Genomic DNA, 24,809 nt, shown 5'->3' with positions numbered 1-24,809 from the left:
CAGAAACCGTTCCTTGAAAGATTCAGCAAAAATATTCCGACCGGTTTGTTTCAAAAACATCTAGAAACAGGAGAAATACATATAAAAAATATAAAGTAACCTAGCGGATAAGAAACGGCGAGTAAGAAATTTCAAAATAACAACCATACTTCGAAAGGAAAAACTTTTTTTCCTGAATCAAAATGTGTTCTATTTTCATACAAGGTCATTTGGTCAATGTGAATGAAACTAATCCATGTGAAACTTGATTTAATAGCTGGAACGAGAAAAGGTCAGACCACAGTAACTTTCATTAATACTGCAAATGAGTTGCGTGAGAAAATATGAGGTGTGAATTAAGTAAAAAAAATTGCAAGGATTTGAGTTTGTGAAAACCTTATACTGTGTACACATTCGACAAATAACACAAGAAACAATTTGTCACATATCTCTCAAATTTTCAGATACTACTCTGAATTCAAAAAATCAAAAAATCTGAAAACGAGATTCGCTTGAATTGCCAAAAAAGGAGTGTGAGGCGGTCTTCTGGTCTACAAATTTCGTTGGGTTAATCACGTTTTTCGGTTGTTTTTTTGACTCACAATAGAATTTGATATATTTGTTCGGAGAAAACGGAAAACAAAGAAAAACGAATGGGTACTCAAAAAATTCATTCAAACGAAAAAAGGTATTTATGAAATTGAGGTCGCTTGCTGGTCAGTGTAAGAAGATCCCACATTGTTCCTCCGTTTTCCAGCAAGGTTTCGGCATAGTTCTGGAACTTTTTAATTTGTTGATTAATTCATATTTGAATACTGTTTCCTATAATATTTTTGTGGACATTGATTTGAGACAGCGATAATACCTTCGTTCTCAACGCCGGAGTTCAAGATCTTATTTCTCGAACTCTGCTCGTTTCCCATGACTGCCTTTTTTATGTTTTCAGTATACGTCTTTTTCGTATCTAGTCTGAACTTTTGGTAACCTACGTCTGAAATCGTGAGAATCTTTCATGTGTCCGTTTCCAAATCTTTTCCACACCCAATTGAACTCACCAGACAATCCCTCCCGATAATCCGCTACAATGAGCATAATGGGAAGTGGATCGACGGCCGGATACATTGAATAAAATATGGTGACTAAGAAGCTAGCGGGTTCAATATCAAAGTGGAGCAGAGGGGCAGTGAATAGAACTCCAATTGGGATGAATAGGAAGATGATCGGAATGGACGCCTGGAATATTTATGGATGGAATATGTATTTTCTGTTTTTGAGATTGCATGAGAGTTGGAGAGGTTTGGAGAGAAATGTTGGAATTTTAGTATCTGGCAGCACAATTTGGAATCTAATAAAACTCAGGGGTGGAGTTTAATGGAATGCATAGTATTCACAAAACGTACAGTTTCTAACAAAACATTTTTTACTCAAAAAAGAGATTTCCGGTGAAATTTATATAGATGAGAAACTAATCTCGTAAGATTACGGAATATTCAGTTTTTTTCTTTTTCGTCTTTTGTAGCTTTTGAATAAACTGATTTCTAAATGAGTTTTCAAATCCGGGAGCTACTTATCAAAATAACTTGTGATGAAGGGGTTTAATTTGAAAATGCATAAATAATGCATTGTAGCATTAAAAGTTTGGTTTTGAAGTTGCATAACTCGGTTTTTGGAAGCATCGTGTCATATTTCTAACCGGCTCAGTGACGTTCCATAACAGTTATCATTTGCAAACTAGGTTTTTTACCGAGAATAATATTAAGTTCATTTTTATTTTTATTTACTATTAAATTTCGCTGTTACTTGATGAACATTTCATAGCCAATTATTTTTCCAGTTCAATGTGCGTTGTAGCAAGAATTGCGATGTGGCGTTTTTATTTGTGAAATCTTTTATTTGCGGAATTTTTTGTTTTTTGGAGGTGAATAGCCCCTTTAGTGCGAGTTTTTGCAGTTGAACACCCTCGTGAGTGATCAAATGGCGCGGAAACTGACTATTTGTGACATTTTTACAACTTTTAGATTACGTGTAGCCGGTAATCTCAAAAATACTAAATTGAATGCCTGAAAGGACTGGATTAACGTCACATTTATTTTTCAGTGTTACTAAAAAATGTGAAACAGAAAATTTTTGTTCCCTCAAAAAACTAACCTGCACAACCAATGCCTTGAAAAGTTGAGACTGCAGTTTATAAGTGTATTCAGATTCTCCGTGTTTCGGCAGCTCCCTGACCAGTTTGTAGCTCTTCACGGCAAATATTATCAGCGTCCAGAATGTGGTTCCCTGGGAAATAAGGAGATTAGAGATTTATCACTTTGATTTCAAGAACGAGATAAACAACAAGAAATCGGAAATACTCACCATAGTAACAGAGAACGATAAGAAGCCCCAGAGTAGTTTATAGTCCAGTTGAGGTACTCCGTTCTCGTCAGGCAGATAGTAAAGACCACCGACGTAGGTGATTTCAGTGACATTCACCTCGTACTTGGTGTAAACTGTTTCACTTAAATATTAATTTTTGGTACACACTGTGTTATTATTACGTTGTCACTCGTACCTAATATATTCACTCATTTTTGGATTTGGAGTCAAGAAAACCCAGTCTTGAATAATCCACGTGGCTCCTGCAATAAGAGGAACGAGGAACCAGATGACCAGATATTTCCCGCGGAAATAGGATAGTCGGCCTTTTCTGGAACAGAATCACTTACTCTTTATTCGTATTCAAAAGTAATGATACTAACCTCTCCATTGCAAAGTATCTGAACACAAACTGAATGCTTATGGTGGTGATGGAAACCGCGTAACAGCCACAGAGCAGAGCTGAAATGAATGGAAAATTCATAAGTAGTTCTCAGAAAATGAAGAAAAATACTCACTGACAAACATGAAAGCTACTTGTGGGTTGTGCTTCAAATGGTGTAGTTTCATCATCATGAACATCGAGGAGCCGTGACTGTGAATGTACTGAAATATTGAATTCTCATAATAATGAAAAAGCGATGATCCAAAAAAGTATCTTGGTTTCCATTGGTTTCTAGTAATCAGGTAGGGGAAACAGTAAATATTTGTTTCGGTAAAAAAACAATTAATTGTGTTTCGTTTTGTTATTTTCAAGTGGGAGGATGGGGAAGTTTCAATGTCGCTTTTCTGCTCCTCATTATTGTGTTTTGCATACTTGTCACGCGCCGGGCCGATTTCCATATTTTCACCGCCATTTTGTTCAAAAATTCGATTGAATTGAGGAATTTGATTAGCTCTACAGTGAATTTAGTTATAAAAAAACACTTGAAAATTATTTTTGGGGTGCTAAAATTCAAAAAAAATTTCCACCCGGGCCGGCAAAATCTTCCCTCGGCCCGGCCCTGGCCTGTATGGTGTTTTATAAGCTTTTGCAGATAGTGCAATTTAGAAAGTCATAGTTGTATTGGCAGCTTTTGATGAGAGGATAAAAACATGACGCTTTTGGTGCGACATTGACTTGTACATACTGGTCATGAAGGTGAAAAAAATTTTTTAAAAAAATGTTTCATTTTGTTCACTTTTATTATCGATAGTAGTTTAATATCGATAGTTTCATTCTAAGGGCTATTTTAACGTATGAGCCATGAAAATCCGATTTCTGACTTCCGGATCAGAAATTATTGCTTTCATGCAACTTTGGTATAAGCCATTGGATTCCGGTTAAAAATTAGTCAATCATCTGTGCAGTACTGTTGCATTAATAGATTTTCTGTCCGGATATCTTGGTCCCAAGATGGCCGAAGCGCATCGATTTACAAATTATCGCTTTTTTCGAGAAAATTCGATTTGCGCTCGATTGCGATCAAGTTTTTTTTAAGTAATGGCAACTGTGAGGACATCAAATCTTGAGCTATCCACTAGACCACGACTATGTTGTTTGGTTGCGGCTATAACTTTTAGCCAAAGACAGAGATCTCATTATGCTCAAAGATGATGAGCATTTAACGTACAACCGGAACTGTAGGCACTACTAACTTTGTAATTAGAGTTGAGCGGAATACGGGTTTTGAAAGGAAAGCGGAAGGCGGAATAAAATTTCTTTTTTAAGACGATCTTGACCTTGTATTGCTGAAAAAAGCGCCTAAAATTGGGTTTTATTTGTGTTGAACTTAGTTTTTTTTTCTTGTAAAAACTGATATACTTTCTGCAAAAAAAACTCAAAAATATCAGTTAATTCGAGTTGTCGAACAAACTTTTCAAGCTGATATCCTGTAGGAGAAAGGCGGAAAAAATCTTGAAATGACGGAAGACGGAATTCCTCTTAACCCTGTTTGTGATTTCCCCCTGTTTCTATACATACATATGTATAAACATGATTGTTTTCGCATATTACGAGGCAGACTAGTGAGATTTTCCCAAGCGGACAAACAGTTTTTCAAATTCACTGAGTTATTCTAAGAATTGTGAAATCTTTTCAGACAGGTAGTGTAATTCTGAACTTTCGTTGGCAATATTCTACTGTTTCGTATTAAATGTAAAACTGTCTAAAGTCCCATTAAAGTTTAATAGACTTATCCTTTCTTTTCGGTGCTCAGAAATAATTTCACTGGAGCGAGGGTCCTCCTAATTTCTATTTTCATAACTCACCGGTTCAACAATAATATCCAACACAGAATACAATATAGAGAAACTGCAAAAATAGACAAGCAAGTATTTGTATGTTCCCATTTTCTTTGGTGATTTCATCAGAATCAAGTAGATGAGTAATACGTTAGACACTAACGAAACTATGAATGAAATCAGTTGAATCGTATACTTGACCGCTCCGAATAACATATCTCACGTGGGGAGAAAAAGAGAGAAGTGTGTCTGTTGGTTGTGGCCAAAATGATATAGATTAATGAGAACTTTGAGGGGGAGGGGAGTTGGGAGAAGACAGAAGAGCTTTCAGGTAATATCCTTTTTGTTGTAGACATGTATCTGTTTGATGGTGTAATTGAAAATTTATTCATTTGGAAAGATGAGAAAAAGAAAAAATATTTGAAAAAAGAAGAGAAGAGGGGATTAGTCAGTGCAGAGATTGAAGAGTTCAAGAGTGCATATCCTTATAAGTTCTAGGAGTTTATTGGTTGGACTATGATCTCAGAAGTTTTAGTGCTAGTTGTGAATCAGCAACGTTTTTGGAATCATTATAGTATTATTTATCTGAAATGAGCAAGTTGAAAGCTTTATCATCATCATCTTTGTCTCGAATTCTGAAAAAAACACACTTAGAAACTTGTTTTGTACTTTTGAAATATTTTTTGTTTAATTCGTTCAATAAGAAAAATTATTCTTCAGCTTTTCAACAAAATCTTTTATTTCTATAAAATCTACGTCGTTCAAGCTCCAAATATTTCAACAGATAATTGATGGCTAAGTGAAATGAACTATGCATTACATTAGTTAAGGTAGTCAACTAATAATAGTAGTTTGAAACATAAAATAATCGTTTAAAATTATTTTCAAATATCAACAACTGATCCGATTCTCACTATGAAAAAGCTGAGCCCACTTGCTCCGAGTGGGTTTTCACTACCCCAGTTCACACTCCTATTTTTATCAATTCGATTGAAATATCCATGAATTAATTTACATAAACAACATTCAAGCAGTATCTTGACTTTATGAATTATCTGAAAAAGAAATCGTAACAATAAAAATTGATTTTGACAAAATTTGAAAAAGTGCAGTTTCTGGAAATCTTATTATCGCATCGTTATTAGACATCAGCAGCGGCTCTAGAAGACAGATTTCTTTACCATTGAATTGATTTGAGTTTACAACGTTTCGGAGTTTCTCACATGGAATTGTTTGTTTCATGAGAATGTATGCATTTTCTTTTCCGTTATAAAAATTTGTCAAACAAGAGAAAGTATCACATGGAAAATTTGAGACTTCAAAGAAACAGTTTTTTTTTTGCACTCATTGAGTAATAGGTGTACTCGCAAAAATGAAATAAGATGTGTATAATTTTTAAACTGTGAGAGCTTTATATTTTTAATTTATTTGAGAATATTTTATTTGTTTATAAAGTATGTTGGCATCGTTATCATTTTGAGATCTCGACTTTTATCGAATTCATGAAACATCAACAGTTGCATCCGCAGAAATCACTGACGCAACTTGATTCTTTGGAGGTCTTGGAGTGCAGAATGCTGAAAATTTAACCTCGCGTGCTCGGGCTCTCTCTCTATTCCAACCTTACCAAAAAATGCGATCCGGAAATCATCTACGAACATAATTATTGGAATTGGATCCACTGCTGGGTACAAAGAATAGAAGAATGTGACAATGACACTTCCTTTTTCAATATTCAAATGAAACAGAGGAGCAGAGAATAAGATTCCAATTGGGAAGAATAGGAAGACCATGGGGATTATTGTCTGGAAAGAAAATTAATGAAGAAATCAGCAATAAAAATTATAAAGTTTGAGCTCAAGTGGATTATGTGTAACAGTATTTACTAGTAAAACTTGTTTCATGATTTTCATAAATAGAGCTTTGAAAAACTTTAAGGAATGTGTACGTTTCATCTTGAATTACTAACTTGAGCAACCAGTGCCTTATACAGCTGCATTTGAAGTCGTTTCGTGTAATCACTCTCCCCTTGTAACATCAATTTATTGATTTTTTGGTAACTTTTGTAGCCGAATATCAGAATTGTCGTGAATGGGATCAACTGGAAGAAACAGGTTTGAACTTCAAATTGCATTAATATCGGTTCTCGAGTAACATCAAATACTTGAAACAGAAAAATTCAGTTTCAGAAGAAATATATTCGGAATAAGTTCTAGCATTTGCTATACAGATTATTCATGTCATTCTCACCATCAAAACATTCAATCCAACTGCTCCAAGTGTGTTCTCAATGCTCCAGTTAACATTCCCATTCTTGTCGATTCGATAGAAATATGAACCCGTGTAAGTGATATTTTCAGCATCCAAGTCGTAGCTTGACTTTATGCAGTCTCTGAAAAGTTGAAATTGGAACGTGGAGAGCAATATTGTTCAAAAACTTCTAGAAAAATCTGCAGTTTCCTAAACTGCTAATCACAAATTCTCTATTTAATGTTTTTATTGAATGGTCTTCAAATACCTCAAGTAATCAGTGAATTCTGGTTCAGGGTACATTGACAACCAACAGAGATAAACCCAAGAGAATCCACCGAGAATTGGAATGGAGAACCAATAGAGAAGACGTTTGCCAGCGAAATAACGAAGACGGCCTTCTCTGGAAATGGGTTGGTTTGATATTCGCTATCATATTTCCAAAAAAATTATGTTCCAATTAGTTCATAAATGAAAATTATTATATCACTTTTCAATATCATTGTAGTTCAATAATTTACCTTTGAAGTGCAAAGTATCTGAAAATGAAGTTGATGGCAATTGCATAGATTGTGACACCGAAACACCCGGCGAGTGATGCTGAAACATTGTGGTGAAGGTTACAGTACTTGTACTCATGGTTTAGTACTTAATTGGCAAATGCATGAATCAGCAATGTATGAAATTCTCTGCTTACTGAATATTTGAACTAAAATTTTTATCAGGGATGTGAAACTTCTAGAAACTTCTGTTACAAAAAGATTTTATCCATTTGCAACAAAATTTTGAATAATCCTCTGGTTTTTCAAAAATCATCATACACTGGAAGTTTAACCATCAAGCTTTCACAGTGGTTCAGTTTTGGGGCTTGATAACTCTCGAAGTCGACGATAAGCGAATATGAAATATACGTTCCCAGCAAAGTTTAAGACTGTGCGATGCCCTGAATAAGGCACCTCCAATAGTCCAAGCTCCAGCAAGATGTTCAAAATTGGACGTTTAACATCTTCGAATTGTTCCATTTGTAACTTGCATGTTTAGTAGAGTGTCGTATCGCGAGACGATTCCAGCTGATTCCAGCATATTCTCGCAATCGTCTCGATTTGCTCTGTCTCGTTTTGTCAAGCATAAAGTTCAGCATATTCTCGTTCAGCATAATTCAGCAAAGTTCAGTTCAGCAAAAGTTCAGTTACAGCATATTCCGGCACGTTTCATTTATTTTCATTCCCGCATAATTTCTTCCCGGACATTGCGAGAATCTCGCGAGACGAACGTGAATTATTTTTCTGTGAGAAAAATAGAAAAATCTATGCTAAAGTGTTATTTCCGTGGTCTTTCATTGTGAATCAAGTACAGTGTTCCTTCATTTTGAACTTTTTTCGAAGGTCACGGTTCTAAAAATGTCAATTTTGCTTTATTTTCAACATTCCTTTCGTAAAAATTTGCATGAAAAAATGATAAGAAACGCCAAAATTAAATTTCTTTATACAAAAGAAGGACCACGTTCGTCTCGCGAGATTCTCGCAATGTCCAGCAAGAAATTATGCGGGAATGAAAAATAAATGAAACGTGCTGGAATATGCTGTAACTGAACTTTTGCTGAACTGAACTTTGCTGAATTATGCTGAACGAGAATATGCTGAACTTTATGCTTGACAAAACGAGACAGAACAAAACGAGACGATGCTGGATTCAGCTGGAATTCTCGCGAAGTGCTGTAACTGATTCTCGCGAGACGACACTCTAATGTTTAGTGAAACAGACCAAAACTTCAAAAGCTCAAAACTTATTTAGCCACAGTGGTGTGACGCGTAAGGTCCGCAACGAAAATTTTTGAATTTTTGATACGACAAATAAACGTTAAATTTAAATCGGATTCAGGCAAGTCATTATTTGGCACCATGCCAAACGCTCCGCGACTGAGCGCGTTTACGCGACCTTAGGCTTCGCATCCCTATGTTAATTCTGGTTTAATTCGGAAACTTTCAATTTAGAACAGTTTTGAGTTGTAACTGTTTTAACTCGGATATTTCTCATTAAAACAAGTAATTACAATATCAAATGAAAACTCCTGCTGGTCATGAAGACTGCTCAGTGAAACCGACCAAAATTTCAAATGCATAAATAATCTGAAGCAAGAAAAATAAGTCTGTTTCATGTAGAACTTGTCACCAATATTTCTCAAACGCTCATTACTCCTTGAGTATCCTCTTGCTCATTAGAATCGTTGTCTCTACTCACCAACAAAAAAGAACGCGACATCCGGACTCAACGCACTTTCCCTCAAATCCATAATCATCGAAAAGCTCGCTCCATGACTGTGAATGTACTGAAAACCCTTATGTAAAACGAGATCTCCCATCACACTGACCGGTTGTACAATCCAATCCAAAATCGCGTAAACTATAGAGAACACCGAGAAAAAGCACATCAGATGTCGATAATTTCCCATTTTCTTTGAGGATTTTGTGATAACAAGATAGATTAAAACACAGTTCATAATCAGGGAAAATGTGACGGTTAGGAATTGCATGGAGGATTTGATAACGGAAAATGTTGAGGCCATTTTCCAGAAAAAAATGCTGGAAAAAGAAGGAATATGCTTGTTTTTCAGAGAGTAAAACGGATTACGAGGAACAATTGAATTTGAGATTTATTTGGGGGATTAGAATCGTGAAAAAGTTTATAATATTTCGAGAGTGACCAGAAAGCGATATCAAAAGTTCGTTTTTGTTAACCGGATTGAGTGACGTTAGTCCATATTCGAACAGCATGAAATGATCTTTGAGTTTGTGGAAAAGTTGCAGGAGGAGGGAAATGAATGTGGTTCATTAGATGAATGAATTATGGGAAAGAAAGTCCAAAAAAATTGGAGAGTTGTGAAAGGAATTGATGATTGGAGGGGATTGGAAGTTGTGGTTTGGTTGAACCTCGATGGAGCACAATGATTTTTTTTTTTGGTGCACGGTCTCCCAAAGTCGGAGTAAGAACTGCAAGGAAATTTTCGATCTCCCCTCACGAAACGAAAAATTTGAGAAATTTGCAGGTCTAAAAGTGCATTTTTTAATTTTTAGCGTAAAGCTAAAGATGAAAAAGTCACTCCAATAAAGGTTAATGTTATGAATACATCAAGGAAAAACAATTATTTTTATAAAAACCATGATATCATGTCTTTTGAGTGTTGCATTTGATAATTTTTCTAAGAAAACACCATTTTCCACTGAAAATTTTTTGGCGAATTCTCGGCTTCAAACTGTATCCAGCTCTCTATTTCTTGACATTTCCACCTCTATTATAGCTCAAAAAATCCGCAATAAATAGATCTTCATTTATTATGGATGGGTCACTTTTTTGCCGAATAAGTTTCGAGAAATAATGGAAAAACCGATTTTTCAGGCCAAAACTTCGATCTGTATCAGCGCCTTTATTTTTGCTCCAAAAATAGTTTTCTTTTTTCCGAAATGTTGCTTTTGCCTTTCTCGTTTTTTGTTATGGACAATTTTCACTTTTTATTTCCTTTATTGTTCGTAATTTGAATAAAATCAAAATTTTCAGTTGAAAAATTAATAAAAAATTATTTTTGACTACTGTAGCGCGCGGCCTTTGCGCTCCACTGAGAACTTTCGCTTGCAGTTGTTTTTCGGGGTTTGGGAGACTGTGTGGTGGTAAGACTGGAAAAGAATTTCAAAAAGATTCCAAGATTACAGTGCGCGTCAGAAATATGCACCTCCCCCTAAAATTGATGTTTCCGGAAAAGAGAGTTATTTTTCTGGGAAACCGTTATCAAAATGGAATTCAGCGTGTCAAAAAACTTGTACTCCCAAGTTTTCTAATTTTTTGGGACATCGCCGTTTTAGCGACTTTTTGGTGATCCCGGACGTGTTTTTCGATATTTTTTCTCAAAACTGGGGAGTGCAGGTTTTTTGACACGCTGAATTCGACTTTAATAACGTATTTCCAGAAAAAATAACTATATTTTCCGAAAACATCGATTTGGGGGTGGGGGGCATATTTATGACTGTATGTTTCACTGAAATAATTAATAGGACAAGTTATATCTAAATATATTATTTCACTCATATTCTTTTCTTGTTTCAAATCAAAACTTTGATAAACTTTGAGACCTAAATTTTGGTCCAGTGGGTTGCAAGAAGCTACACGAAAACGTTTTCCATCGAAAACCTACTTCCACTACCATAACACGAATCTTCAGCGCTTTTATAGGTTTTCTGATTGACGTTGTCATCATGTTTTCGAGATTTACAAGATTCTAGACATGCCAGACACGACTACACATTTCCCAAGTGTCGAACTGAAACATCAACCGGCCTCATTGGAATTCATCAATCAAAGATCCAGATAATTTTTGAGATGTAAACGATACCAAATACATGCGACTCATTGCTGGAATAAATCAAGTCCCAAATAATTTAAAGGCGAGAAACAGGGGAAAATTGCAAACGGCAAACAAGAACTGAACTTGGAATGTGAAATTCAAAAATATACGGTATCACCATACTCTTATCTTTAATCTGAATTTGCTCAGAACAATCTTCGTTTAGCCATCGATAAATCTCATCAACCGTGCGTATTGATGTGTTGGGGACTACTATGAAATAATTTTTCAATACATTTATGAAGTCGACTACAAGCTCTCATACTAATCTGTTCAATTATTTTTGCCAGAACAAGTTCAAAATATAAAAAATCTACACACTTTAAAGACAAATTGTGGTCAGCTATCGTATTTTCATATCATAGTGAATGCGTTTATTTTTATTTCGAGTTCATTTTCTTTCTTCAAGAATTTTTTTAGTTCGGTGCACAACCCCCTAAAAGCGAGCACCGGAACGTTTGATCAGTGAAAAAGTTTAAGAAATTTCAATTCGGTAGAGTTGGTTTTTTATGGTGCTATTTCTGGCGTTATTTTCGAGAGTTTTTAGTGTTTTTCTATCAATGTTGGTCACATTCTATAGAATTTATTGAAGAAATACAATAAAAGTGATTGAAAATACCGGCAAATAAATAATCAACGCGGCCGAAGTCGAATTTCTAGGCCGCCTTTTTTTCTTCAGCCATTTCACTAACCAAACTTTCCGGCGCTTGCTTTCAGCGTGTTGTGCACTGAATTTAAAAAATCTTGAAGTATGAAAATGAACTCTCGCCGAAGTGCATACATTATGATGTGAAAATATCATAACTGTCCTCAATACGCCTTTAAGATTGAATCCCGTGAATCTACTATATTTATTATCTAAATTACAAAAAATAAGAGAAACGCCCGCAAATTAATTTGAATCAAAACAGTGATCTCGTTTTTAGTTTCTCTTTCTTCTCCTGACGTGTTATTCTCATGTACACCTCATTTTCCCACATCACATGATGAGGTAAAGAAAAATATTATTCGCGGAGTGTGTGGGATACAAATGTATTCGTTCATTTGGTTCAATATTTCAGGAATTGGTGGAATTAGTGTGGTTAAGGAGGGTAGAAGCGCATCGTTTTCATGAATAATTATTGGATTGATTCCAAAACGAAGTTCTAGGGAAGATCCACGTGAGCGTCGAATGTGACCACCGAGGCTATCTGAGTTTTTGACAATTTTCTTCTCCAAAAATCTGAAAACAAATAAATTTCTGAGAGTTTTCAGAAACACTTTTAAACTCACTCATAAACGCGTCTCTATACTCATCCACATAATAAAGAGTGGGAATCGGGTCAACAACTGGGTAGAATGAATAGAAGAATGTGACCAGGAAACTTCCTTTTTCCAGATTGATTCCAAGGAGTGGAGCAGTGAAAAGGGCACCAATTGGGAAGAACAGAAAGATCACCGGGATGGCTGTCTGAAAAAATAGTGCGTGCAAAGTCAATTGCTTCACAAGAGGCATATCTTCTACATGACTTTTTTGAAACAGTAAAATAAAATTCTCACCTGAACCACAAGTGCGTTATACAACTGTGTCTGAAGTCTCTTCGAATAATCACTCTCTCCATTCGCAGTGATTTTGCTGATCTTCTTGTGACTTTTGTAGCCAAAATAGCAGATGACACAGAATGGAATTGCCTGGAAATTGGGGAGAAATGTTTTTGAGACACAAGGAAATTCCATTATTAAATAGCTATTCAAAATTTGTATATAGAGTACAAGAAACTGAAAATTTGTCATGAGACAGAATTTCAGTGGAGCCCGGTTAGGAATATTGGGTTATGCTAAAGACAAATTTTTGAAAATGATGTTTCAAAGTCTAGTGAAATTTGGAAATCAGAAATCGAATTATTGCGCTCTCATCTTTGTTTGAAGCCTCTTCAATTCCTATCAAAAAGTACATTCTCATATTTCCCTTACCATAACATTACACAATATCCCTGCACCGACTGTATCCTCAATACACCAACGTAAGTTTCCCTTCTCATCTGGTCTAAAGTACATACACCCAGTTAGTGTTATCTCACTTGCATCGAGGCCATAGCTGTTGTTGATGCTGTCTCTGGAAATTAATTTGGTTAGTTGGTTAGGGAAGCGATAAACGACAAGCTGACAACAATAATATTGGGTGAATATTCCTGTTTTTAAATGTTAATAACTGTGATTGTTTCATGGGTGCAGTGGGATGCCTATTGCGTTCTAGAAAGAAATAAAGAACAGAGGTTGATTTATAAATAAAAACCGTGTATTTCTGGTACTAAAAATATGATTTTTTATAAATCTCCAAACATATTCAATTTTCATTCTCGTGATCCCATTTCCAGGACTCTACCAATCAGTTAGTCTTGATAAAAAGTTTCCCAAAAAAACAGCGGAAAAAATATTTTATTGTCTTACTAAACTTTTAGCGAATGAATTCTCAAACGAGTTCTTGAGTATAGTATAAAAAGAATCTACAACGGGGCGAAACTCTAGTAGTTAGAAGAATCTTTTCTGCTTCAAAATGAGCAGAAAATGTTTGTGAATTATCTGGGAGCAATGATCTTTCTCTATTGATCGTCCGCTATTTAAAGAACTCATGCATCGTTCCATTTTCAAAAATTCGCTACTAACTCTCAATTTTTCATTTATAAAAAAAATTTCGGTTTCAAATATTCCAAAAAAAACCATATCTCGGGTTTACAACAATGGTTAATGCATTTCTTCACCTCAAATACTCAGCTAATTCCTCATCATAATCCAACAAGAACCATGCAACACTGAGCCAAAGGATGCCCGTCAATATTGGAATTGTAAGCCAGATATATAGACGAAAACCATGGAAATATCGGGTGCGTCCTTCTCTGAAACACAAAAATTTATACCATTTTTTTTTGTGTTAATCACCTCTGAATCGCCAAGTATCGATAAATAAAATTGATCGCAATCGCATAAATACTAACTCCAAAACATGCAGCTAGAGAGGCTGTCAATACAGATGCAACCTGTCGGAACTTGCTGAAAATACTGTCTCTAAGATCCATGATCATGGAGAAACTGGATCCATAACTGTGAATATACTGAAATTTTAAATAATAATGATAGCTGTAACATCCGCAATACCAACCGGTTGAACAATGTAATCAATACCAGCGTAGATCATCGACATCACACAGAAATAGCACATGAGATACTTGTAATTTCCGATTTTCTTGGGTGATTGGTGGATCACCAGGATGATTAGAATGAGGTTCATGAGCATTGAAAATAGAACAATCAGAAATTGAATGAACGATTTCGCGAGATGAAATAAACTCATTTTTTGAGAGAGATAGGTTCTTGAGTTTACGTTTTGAAAGCAGTTTAGTATGAATACGGGGGGAAAAGAGAGGAAAAAACTCGTGATTTCGCGTGTCTCGATAATTTCATTAGTAGAATTAAGAGTTGTTTTGATGTCTACTTTGATCTCTCGGGAATGAGTTTCTGACTAGATTTCTGTAACATCAGAATGACCAGGAAGAGTATTGAGTTGGCTATGTGTTCATCGGGAATTGAGCTGTGATGTTTGAATAACTCGAACAAGAAATCAAATCTAATGAGGTTATATGAAGGCAATACATTTGTCATAACGACGAAACTGTAAATTTCAAAGTAGATACTTTGAATTTTTGGAACATCAGTAGAATAACAGAAAAAATTAGATCAACGAAAAACAAATGCCTGGTAATCAGAAAAAGAGACAGCAAAAAATTGGTTCCAACTAAAGTTTACTGTCATGTCAATTGCTTATGAATTCTTGAATTAGTATTCCATTTTGATAAACCATCTGTTTCCAATAACCGGAAAATTACAAAATTTATAATTGAACTAGAACATAACTGAATGTTTATTCGCGAAAATCGAATAAAATCAATGAGAAATTCAAAAAATAACATGATCATGCTTGGAAAGTATTCATATTCGAATCGTAGAATGTCACCGCAGCAATTTGATGCTTTGAAAATATTCGACGGAAGAAGTCTGGAAATGTAGTTCAGTTTGACAGAATTCCTTTTTTTCTGTTTCTAGAGGATTATTTCAGTTTGGATATGTGTCCTCTTTAGAATTAACTCACTCAAAAAGGCATTCCGATAGTCATCCACCAAAAATATGATGGGAATTGGATCCAGAGCAGGGTACACGGTAAAGAAAGATCCGAGTATTAAATTAGCCCACTCGATGCTAAGACCAATAAATGGGCCCATGCCATACACAGCGAGAGGGAAAAATATGAAGAACAATGGGATCAGGGTCTGAAAATCCAAACGTACTACAGCTCATCATACCAAAAAAGTCACCTGTGCAACTAATGCCTTGTACAGTTGAGTCTGCAGTCTTCTAGAATATTCGCTCTCTCCTTGAGATACCAATCCTCTGATTATTTTATAACTCTTGGTTCCAAAGTAGAATATGATGAATAATGGAATAAGCTTCTTAATATTCAGAACCATGATTCCAGACGCTTCTTTAATATTCCATATTTTATCTCCGTACTCATCAATTGTCCAATAGAAACCTCCAGAATATGTGGTCTTTTCAATATCCAAGCCGTACATATTCTTCAGATCTTGTCTAAAATTCTGAAGTTTTCCAAGTAATGTGTGTTTGGTAACATGCCTTAACAGTGATGTCATACGATCGTTAGGGCCCAGCTGATAGAGAATAACCATTGCAATAAAGCCGAAAACAAAAGGGTAAGCCATCCAGATGCAGAGGAATTTTCCCGCAAAATATCGAAGGCGACCTTCTCTGAAAACATATGGTACCGTATATGTCAAGTAATTGGTATACTGCTCCAAATCTACAGATGACTAGTTCAGAACGTAACGGAACTATCTCCGTGTTCATTTGGCATCTTATTGTGATCAGTCTGTAGTAGAAAGTATTGTTTCAAAGGAAACTTTTTTCCCCTATTTTTCCCCTATATTTTTCCCCTATATTTTTCCCCTATTTTCCCTATGGCAGGGCCCTCATTAGGTGAGCATTCTTACCGTTGAAGGGCGAAATATCTGAAGACAAAGCTGATTGATATTGCATGAATAGTAGTATCAAACAATCCAGCAAGACCGTCTGAAATAACATATTTCAGAAGTTTCCCTTTTTCAGACTAACCCAGCAGCAGAAGAGCAACAGTTGGATAATTTTCAAACAGGCCATCTTTCAAATTCATGACCAAAAAGAAGCTCGCATCGCTAATCAAGTACTGAAAAATTAAATGAGGAGTTGTCTGCTAAAAAATGAGGAGTTTGCGTTCAGGGCCGACTAACTGCAGTTTAAGCCGTCACGGAGGCTTCTGTGGGATTTCAGTTCGATTTAATTGTATCCGATGACAATTCCAAACACCTCTTTTTGAGCCACTATTCGACTTGATCCGATTTTTTGAAGAAAGTTATTCAATTAAAACAGTCGGCCCGGATTGGATGGCAAGTACAGGAATGGTTCTAGACCTCGAACTTACCGGTTCCACAAGGAAAGCGAGAGTCGACAATAACATCGATATAATAGAGAAATAACAGATGAGATGTCTGTAGTTTCCGAGTTTTGGTGGGGAATTTGTGATGACCAATACGATTAGTGTTGAATTTGTTATGATAGAACATATCACAGTAATGAAATCAATGTAAAACTTTATTAGAGAGAAAGTTGACATCGTTTGAGAAGAAGAAGAAAAATGAAAGTGACAGAAAAGAAGTGAGAAATGGAATTTGGCTCATGGGAGGGGAGTCACAAGCTCAGATCATAATTGTTGTTTTCAAGTTGGTTGTGTCTGGGAGATTTTAGAGGACGGGGATGACTGGAGCCCTTCAGTAGACATAATTGAAACCGATAGACATGACCATATTACCAGGAACAAAAATTATTTTTCACAGGAAAGATCACAATTCGAAAAGGACATCAGTCGGTTGTTTTTCAAAAAAAAAAACAAAATCAAAACAGAAAAAGTCAAGAAGATACACTATCCTGGTTCGGTTCGTAAACAGTCACAGAAGCCACTTGGTTCTTTGATAGAAGTCGACGGAAGAAATCTAAAGCTCATTTATTTGGTTGAGATCGGTTCACTGCTTCCACAGGAAGGTTTTATTGGTAAAATGGTGTTTCTATTGACTTCACTTACTAAAAAACTCATTCCGGAAGTCATTTACCAGAAAGATAATTGGAATCGGATCCATTGCGGGATACAATGCAAGCAAACCCTCAAATATCAAACCCGCCCACTCAATGCTAAAACCAACTAACGGGCTTAAGGAGTACACGCCGATGGGAAGAAATAAGCAGATTAAGGGGATCAGAGTCTGAAAATTCTGAAGTGGTAGAGGTTAATTTCACTAGAAAAGTCACCTGAGCAACCAATGCTTTGTACAGTTGAGTCTGCAGTCTTCTAGAATATTCACTCTCTCCTTGAGATATCAATCCTCTGATTATTTTATAACTCTTGGTTCCAAAGTAGAATATGATGAATAATGGAATAACCTTCATAAAATGGTTCAAAAAAATTCCTGAGAGTTCTTTCCAATTCCAATGTTTATTTCCATATTCATCAATGGTATAGTAGAAACATCCAGAATACGTAGCCTTGTCAATATCCAAATCGTACATTTCCTTCAGATCTTGTCTAAAAAAACTTTATTCTACTTAATTTGTGCATTTCGTCACCTCAAAAGAGCTGTCATACGATCGTTTGGACCCATCTGATATACTACCGCCATTGAAATCACCGCAATGACAAAGGGATAAACCATCCAAACGATGAGGAATTTTCCTGCAAAATATCGGAGACGGCCGGCTCTGAAAGCACCAAAGATCTCACAATATGTCACAAGTTTCAAGAAATCCTGTTACCTCTGTAGTGCGAAATATCTGAAGATGAAATTAATCGAGATCGCATAGATTGTAACCTCGAACAATCCATGAACACTGGCTGAAATTCCTTTTTAAGTTTGTAATCTTTAATTCTTAACTTACAAAGTAGCAAAAGAGCAGCAGTCGGATGATTTTGAAGATGACTATTTTTTAAGTTCATGACAATAAAAAAGCTTGCTTCACTCATAACGTACTGAAAATTCGAAAGAGTCTTACGGTTCTGTAAATGCTTCTGAAACTTACCGGTTGGACCAGAAAATGCAATAACGCCAATACAATCGATATTGCAGAAAAATAGCAGATGAGATGTCTATAATTTCCAAGTCTTTGTGGGGATTTAGTGATGACAAGAAGAATGAGTGTAGAGTTGGTTACGATGGCAAGTATCATAGCGATCAAGTCGATATAAAACTTTATTTGGGGAAATGCTCCCATCGTTAGAATAAAGAGAAGAAGAAAAATAAAAGTGACAGATTAGCACTGAAGGGGAAGGTCGGTCAAATGATAGGGGAGTGGCAAGCTCAGATCATAATTGTTGTTTTCGAGTTGCCTGTGTCTGGGGGATTTTAGATGATGGGGATGACTGGAGTCCTTCAGTAGACATAATTGGAATCGTTAGACATGACCATATTACCAGGAACAAAAATTATTTTTCAAAGTAAGTATCACAATTCGAAAAAGGTGTGCATCAGTCGGTTGTTTTTTAATAAAGACATTCGAAACACCAAAAATCAAGGAGGGATACTGTCCATATTTGGTTCGTAAAGGGTCACAGAAGCCACTTCGTTTTTCGAGAATATTCGACGGAAGAAATCTGAAACTCATTTATTTTGTTGTGAGCGGTTTGGGTTTTATTAGCAAAATGTGTTTCTATTGACTAGACATACTAAAAAACTCATTCCGAAAGTTATCCACCAGAAAAATGATTGGAATCGGATCCATGGCGGGATACAATGAATACATAGACTCGAATATCAAACCAGCCCACTCAATGTGAAAGTCATCTAATGGGCTTAAGGAGTACACGCCAAGGGGGAGAAATAAGCAGATTAAGGGGATCAGAGTCCGAAAATTCTGAAGTAGTAGATGATAATTTCACTAGAAAAGTCACCTGAGCAACCAATGCTTTGTACAGTTGAGTCTGCAGTCTTCTAGAATATTCACTCTCTCCTTGAGATATCAATCCTCTGATTATTCTATAACTCTTGGTTCCAAAGTAGAATATGATGAATAATGGAATAACCTTCATAAAATGGTTCAAAAAAATTCCAGAGAGTTCTTTCCAATTCCAATGTTTGTCAACCCGATTCCGGGTGCCTTTTTGATGATGAATCATAATCTTTTGAACTCTTTTGCACTTTCCCTTTTGCTTCCTGATTGATATTGTTTCCTCATCCTCACATTCTTATCCCCCGACATTCCTTCCCCCGCATCACTTATTGTTTTCATATATTAAAACTCCTCCCCCCTTTTCTATGTATAAAAGCCACTGAGGCTTGGTTATAGATGTGATTGTTCTATGTTCTAATAAAGACGTAACCATCGACAATAGTTTGTTACCATATTCATCAATGGTATAGTAGAAACATCCAGAATACGTAGCCTTGTCAATATCCAAATCGTACATTTTCTTCAGATCTTGTCTAAAAAAAACATTATTCTACTTAATTTGTGCATTTCGTCACCTCAAAAGAGCAGTCATACGTTCGTTTGGACCCATCTGATATACTACCGCCATTGCAATCACCGCAATGACAAAGGGATAAACCATCCAAACGATGAGGAATTTTCCGGCAAAATATCGTAGACGGCCGGCTCTGAAAGCACCAAAGATTTCACAATATGACACTAACGTTTCAAGCAATTCTGTTACCTCTGTAGTGCGAAATATCTGAAGATGAAATTAATCGAGATCGCATAAAGTGTAACCCCGAACAATCCAGTAACACTGGCTGAAATTTAATTTATAGTCTGAAATCTTTAATTCTTAACTTACAAAGTAACAAAAGAGCAGCTGTCGGATAATTTTGAAGAGGACTATCTTTTAAATTCATGACAATGAAAAAGCTTGCTTTGCTCATGACGTACTGAAATTTCAAGAGAGTCATGAGGTTCTACAAATCCTATTCTGAAACTTACCGGTTGAAAAATAGCACACTACTTGTAGTTTCCCAACTTTTTTGGGGATTCAGCGATGACGAGATAGAAGAAAAGAGAGTTGACAAACAGAGAGAATACAAGAACAATGCATTGAATTAGATATTTTATTTCAGAAATAAATCCCATAGTTTTAATGTGAGGGACTCGTATAGTTATGATGTGAATGTGAGCAGACAGAAGTGTTTATGAGAGGAGTGTGAAGATTCTAGACAGTTCTCCAGGGATGGTTTCTACACTGCTCGACATAAGTATACAGCCACTTCATTTTTCAAATTTTTTTCATAAATGAGAAAGTCTTCCATGGAATCTCAAATACAGAAAAATACTGCTCTGGAGGCATAAAACTATGCGATAGAAGAAATTAGATCCCTCTCTATACTTTTCGAAAAAATTGATTTTTTGTGAAAAACAGCTTTTTTCGACTCGACATAAGTATACAGCCTGTACCTGGAAAATGGCGTAGAAGTTCAAAGCTGTTTCAAATTACCAATAATCATATTTACACTCCAATAGTGACTGATTTGATGCACTTTTTGGCATTTCAAGTTAAGTCTCTTGAGCTTCGCGTAGGCGCCGAAATTGCAATCGACGCAATCATTCAGTCGAGGTTCCTTATTGTCATTTATAACCACAATAGACGCTTATTTAGATTTGACACATACATCCATTCTAATGGAACAGGGAATCGAGAGGAAATTCATTTTTTTGATGTCTATCCGTGAAGAGTTTGGCGTAAGTGGTACATAAGTGTTACTTCAACATTTTTTTTTTCCAGAGCATCGTTTTCAATTCTTTTTTTCGAAGAACTTGGGACACTGAAGAGAGACGAATTTATCCGGCCCTCCCCAATAATTTCATCTCGATTCGCATCCAAGTGCTTCAAGCAGGATTTCAGGTAATTTCATCGCTTGAAACACACACATACACACAAGTACACTTTCAGTGCTCCATCAACAACAGTTGGTTCAAGTTCTTCGAGCACCGACTTCCCCTTTCAAGCATAGAAGCCATTACAATCCGTGGCAGCCACCTCGTTCGTGTACACCTTGACACCGAGGACTACACTGAGGGAGAGGAAATGCCTGAGGATGAAGAGTACACTGAAGGAGAGGAAATGGCTGAGGATGAAGAGTACACTGAAGAAGAATAACCCATTAATGATAATTAAATAAATAAATGACTGTAATAACTTCTTTCGATAACAAAAACCAGAAAAAGAAATAGGCACAAGTACTAAAAAATGTGATGAGTATATCAGTTGGGTGATTGTCCCGTTCATTCGGGGATTGTCCCGTTCATTCGGGGATTGTCCCGTTCGTTCGGTGATTGTCCCGTTCATTCGGTGATTGCTCGGGGATATTCGAGGATTGTCCCGTTCATTCGGTGATTATCCCGTTCAATCGGTGATTGTCCCGCTTGTTCGGGGATTGTCCCGCTTGTTCTCCATTGTCCCGCTATTGTCGAACAGAGCCGAAAAATTAAAGTGACAGAATGGAAGGAAGAAATGGAATTCGGCTGATACGAGGGGAGTCACAAGCTCAAATCATAATTGTTGTTTTCGAGTTGGTTGTGTCTGCGGGATTTTAGAGCAGGGGTTTACTGGAGCACAGAAGTTATTTTTCAAATTAAGTATCACAAAACAAAAAGGGCAATGCACTAATAAAATCAAGTAAGGAAACTGTTGTGTCCTTAGAATCCGGCATACTGTAGCCGGGTTGTGGTCCAAAGAACAGTGCACAGTCTCCCAGACTCCGAGTAAGAACTGCAAGGAAATTTTTGATCTACCCTCATGAAACCAAAAATTTGAGAAATTAGCAGGTCTAAAACGTTATTACTTTAATTTTTAGCGTAAAGCTCAAGGTCAGAAATAATAAAGTTTCAGTTTTAGAATTATTCTGAGAGCATTATCCATTCATTCAATTCAAAGAATCCTGGTTTCAGATACTTTTTCAAGTCGAAAAGGCAATTTTTCATTTTGATTTCGGAAAAATCTACGGGATTTGTTCATTTCTCGATATTATCCAACGAATGATAGCTCAAAACGTGCTCCGAAGATTTGTCCACATTTCTGTAGGACGGTTTTTTAATTTGTTCATTAGTTTTTGAGAAAATAACAAAAAATTGAAAGAAATTCGGAATTTGATCGATTTCTCGAAAACTAATGAGCAAATTGAAAAACCGTCCTACAGAAATGTGTAAAAATCTCCGGAGCACGATTTGAGCTATCATTCGTTGGGTAATGTTGAGAAATGAACAAATCCCGTAGATTTTTCCGAAATCAAAATGAAAAATAGCCTTTTCGACTTGAAAAAGTATCTGAAACCAGGATTTTTTGGATTGAATGCGTGGATAATGCTCTCAGAATAATTCTAAAACTGAAATTTTCTTACTTCTGACCTTGAGCTTTACGCTAAAAATTAAAGTAATAACGTTTTAGACCTGCTAATTTCTCAAGTTTTTGGTTTCATGAGGGTAGATCAAAAATTTCCTTGCAGTTCTTACTCGGAGTCTGGGAGACTGTGCAGTGGAGAGAATAGAGATAGAGTTTATTCAGGGGGGATAAACTATCACAGAATAGAAGTCACTGATAGGTTGGGAAAGAAGGAAGAACTAGAATGAGGTATGTCAGTCCCTTATATAGGGAACTCTGACCAAACTACAAACAATGTGAAAGAGAGACGCGCATACAGACCAACGTGCGCGCTCTTACTTGGGATAGATCAAACCTAAATATTTATGCATGCGAGCCTAGAATGTAACACCTCCCCTTTTAAGATGAATACAATATAAAACAAATGGAAGAACCTAGAAATAGCTTAACTACTGGGAAAGAGAGATCATAACTAACGGTAAGATTTCAAAGATGGTTTGACAATAAATTTTGATGGTGATTTGACATTTCGAGTCGATTTACGAAGTTGTGGTGGTGGCGATGGCGTCCTCGGTTTGACAGGAGTTTTCACTTTGGGCGGTGCATTGTTGAAGCCGTCCGGGCGTGTAGTTGAACTTGGCATAAAATCCATGAGGTCCAACGTATCCAGTGGAACATCCTTAATTGGATCATCACGTCGGCGCAGTTGATTTGAGTGGCGGATCCAGGTAGTGCCGTTGACCAAGACTTTGTAGAGTGTCTTTCCGATGCGACTTTGGATAGTACCTGGAATCCACGAGGCAGTATTTATGTTTCGATAGTCTTTAACATAAACCTTTTCCTCCTTCTGGAAGTTGCGAGGGCGAGCACCATGTTGCTTTTTGAACTGCTCTTCCATCTCTGTATCGTGCGAGACGGTGAGTTGGTCGTTGGGGAGTAGTTGATCCAAGTAGGTGCGGATCTTTCGACCAATGAAGTTCTCAGCTGGTGTTGAGCCATTCAGACTGGCTGTGCAAGGAGTAGAACGATAACTCTGAAGGAACAAATACAAGGCGGTATCTGTAGTTCCCTCCCCTTTTAACTTGCCTAAGGCCCTTTTCAGGGTATCCACAAATCGTTCCGCTTGACCATTCGACTGAGGGTGGAATGGTGGAGATCGAGTGTGACGGATTCCTCGTTGCTTGCAGAATTCGTCAAACTGTGTGGATGTAAATTGAGTTCCGTTGTCAGAAACCAAAGTTTCTGGATCTCCGAATTGTGCAAAGAGTTTGCGCAAAATGTTGATCGTAGCTGTGGAAGTGATTGATGTGGTTGGAATCACTTCCGGCCATTTGGAATAGGCGTCAACTATAACCAGAAAATATGTGCCATCAATGGGACCAGCGTAGTCTATGTGTACGCGTTGCCATGGAGCAGTCGAGATCGGCCAGGAGCAGAGCGTGTTCTTGACAGGATCCTTTGCCATTGCGGCACATTGATCACAACTTCTCACAATCTTCTCAATATCCTTGTCAATGGATGGCCAGTATACAAGAGTGCGAGCCAACTGTTTCATCCTTACGATTCCTGGGTGAGCCCGATGGAGCATCTTGAGCACACGTGTTCGGAGCGAAGTGGGGATGACAATTCGATCGTTGAACATGAGACAGTCCGAGACGATCGATAGTTGGTCACGTCGATTGTGAAAAAGAGAAATTTGTGAATTTTTTTCAATGATTTTTGGCCACGAACCTGAGATCGTGTATTGGAACACGTCGGCTAAGAGTTTGTCCTTTCTGGAGTAGGAACGCACCATATCTGCTGTCACTGGTAGTTGTTCACACGTGCTGACCAAATTTGTCACGACTTCCGATTCGATTTGAGCAATGACACGATCCTCACATTCCTTTTGCTGAATTTGCTCGGAAATTAGCCTTGAGAGAGCGTCGGCTTGTCCAAAATCGTGAGTGTTGATGTACTCAATATTGAAGTCGTAGTTGAGCAAGATGATGGCCCAACGTTGGAGACGATTTGCGCTGTACACAGGAATCCCTTTCTTTTCGCCGAATATGGATAGAAGAGGTTTGTGATCAGTTCGCAGTGTGAAGTGTCGACCATGAATGAATCGATGGAACTTGGTGACGGCAGTGATGAGGCCAAAAGCCTCCTTCTCAATCTGGC

The 24,809-nt window shown here is 36.8% G+C and overlaps 6 protein-coding genes across 6 annotated transcripts; 1 reads left to right on the top strand and 5 right to left on the bottom strand.

The window, feature by feature from the left end:
* Window positions 1-671: 671 nt before the first annotated feature.
* On the bottom strand, window positions 672-2,919 carry GCK72_013209 (uncharacterized protein; the record flags this gene model as incomplete). Its single annotated transcript, XM_053729720.1, has 8 exons — window positions 672-754; window positions 845-970; window positions 1,035-1,212; window positions 2,128-2,259; window positions 2,338-2,479; window positions 2,534-2,668; window positions 2,721-2,799; window positions 2,856-2,919. 8 exons carry the CDS (start codon window positions 2,917-2,919, stop codon window positions 672-674), a joined length of 939 nt encoding a protein of 312 aa, XP_053584492.1.
* Window positions 2,920-6,060: 3,141 nt separating this feature from the next.
* On the bottom strand, window positions 6,061-9,376 carry GCK72_013208 (uncharacterized protein; the record flags this gene model as incomplete). Its single annotated transcript, XM_053729719.1, has 7 exons — window positions 6,061-6,137; window positions 6,188-6,365; window positions 6,530-6,661; window positions 6,811-6,952; window positions 7,079-7,213; window positions 7,332-7,410; window positions 9,052-9,376. 7 exons carry the CDS (start codon window positions 9,374-9,376, stop codon window positions 6,061-6,063), a joined length of 1,068 nt encoding a protein of 355 aa, XP_053584491.1.
* Window positions 9,377-12,351: 2,975 nt separating this feature from the next.
* GCK72_013207 (uncharacterized protein) lies at window positions 12,352-14,480 on the bottom strand (the record flags this gene model as incomplete). The annotated part of the gene is made up of 7 exons (XM_053729718.1): window positions 12,352-12,428; window positions 12,479-12,656; window positions 12,746-12,877; window positions 13,160-13,301; window positions 13,948-14,082; window positions 14,126-14,298; window positions 14,346-14,480. 7 exons carry the CDS (start codon window positions 14,478-14,480, stop codon window positions 12,352-12,354), a joined length of 972 nt encoding a protein of 323 aa, XP_053584490.1.
* A 675-nt stretch (window positions 14,481-15,155) lies between these two features.
* GCK72_013206 (uncharacterized protein) lies at window positions 15,156-18,553 on the bottom strand (the record flags this gene model as incomplete). The annotated part of the gene is made up of 10 exons (XM_053729717.1): window positions 15,156-15,238; window positions 15,333-15,510; window positions 15,556-15,829; window positions 16,249-16,327; window positions 16,370-16,460; window positions 17,401-17,550; window positions 17,597-17,870; window positions 18,098-18,176; window positions 18,221-18,311; window positions 18,362-18,553. 10 exons carry the CDS (start codon window positions 18,551-18,553, stop codon window positions 15,156-15,158), a joined length of 1,491 nt encoding a protein of 496 aa, XP_053584489.1.
* A 296-nt stretch (window positions 18,554-18,849) lies between these two features.
* GCK72_013205 (uncharacterized protein) lies at window positions 18,850-20,199 on the bottom strand (the record flags this gene model as incomplete). Its single annotated transcript, XM_053729716.1, has 5 exons — window positions 18,850-18,932; window positions 19,679-19,761; window positions 19,804-19,935; window positions 19,992-20,070; window positions 20,115-20,199. The coding sequence occupies 5 exons, from the start codon at window positions 20,197-20,199 to the stop codon at window positions 18,850-18,852; spliced, it is 462 nt and encodes a 153-aa protein (XP_053584488.1).
* A 751-nt stretch (window positions 20,200-20,950) lies between these two features.
* On the top strand, window positions 20,951-21,428 carry GCK72_013204 (uncharacterized protein; the record flags this gene model as incomplete). Its single annotated transcript, XM_053729715.1, has 3 exons — window positions 20,951-21,010; window positions 21,054-21,173; window positions 21,222-21,428. The coding sequence occupies 3 exons, from the start codon at window positions 20,951-20,953 to the stop codon at window positions 21,426-21,428; spliced, it is 387 nt and encodes a 128-aa protein (XP_053584487.1).
* Window positions 21,429-24,809: the final 3,381 nt, after the last annotated feature.

The sequence above is a fragment of the Caenorhabditis remanei genome, chromosome IV (assembly GCF_010183535.1).
Source record: "Caenorhabditis remanei strain PX506 chromosome IV, whole genome shotgun sequence".
NCBI classification, from domain to species: domain Eukaryota; kingdom Metazoa; phylum Nematoda; class Chromadorea; order Rhabditida; family Rhabditidae; genus Caenorhabditis; species Caenorhabditis remanei.
Note: the sequence above shows the minus strand (reverse complement) of the source record. Positions and strands in the feature narration are given on the sequence as shown.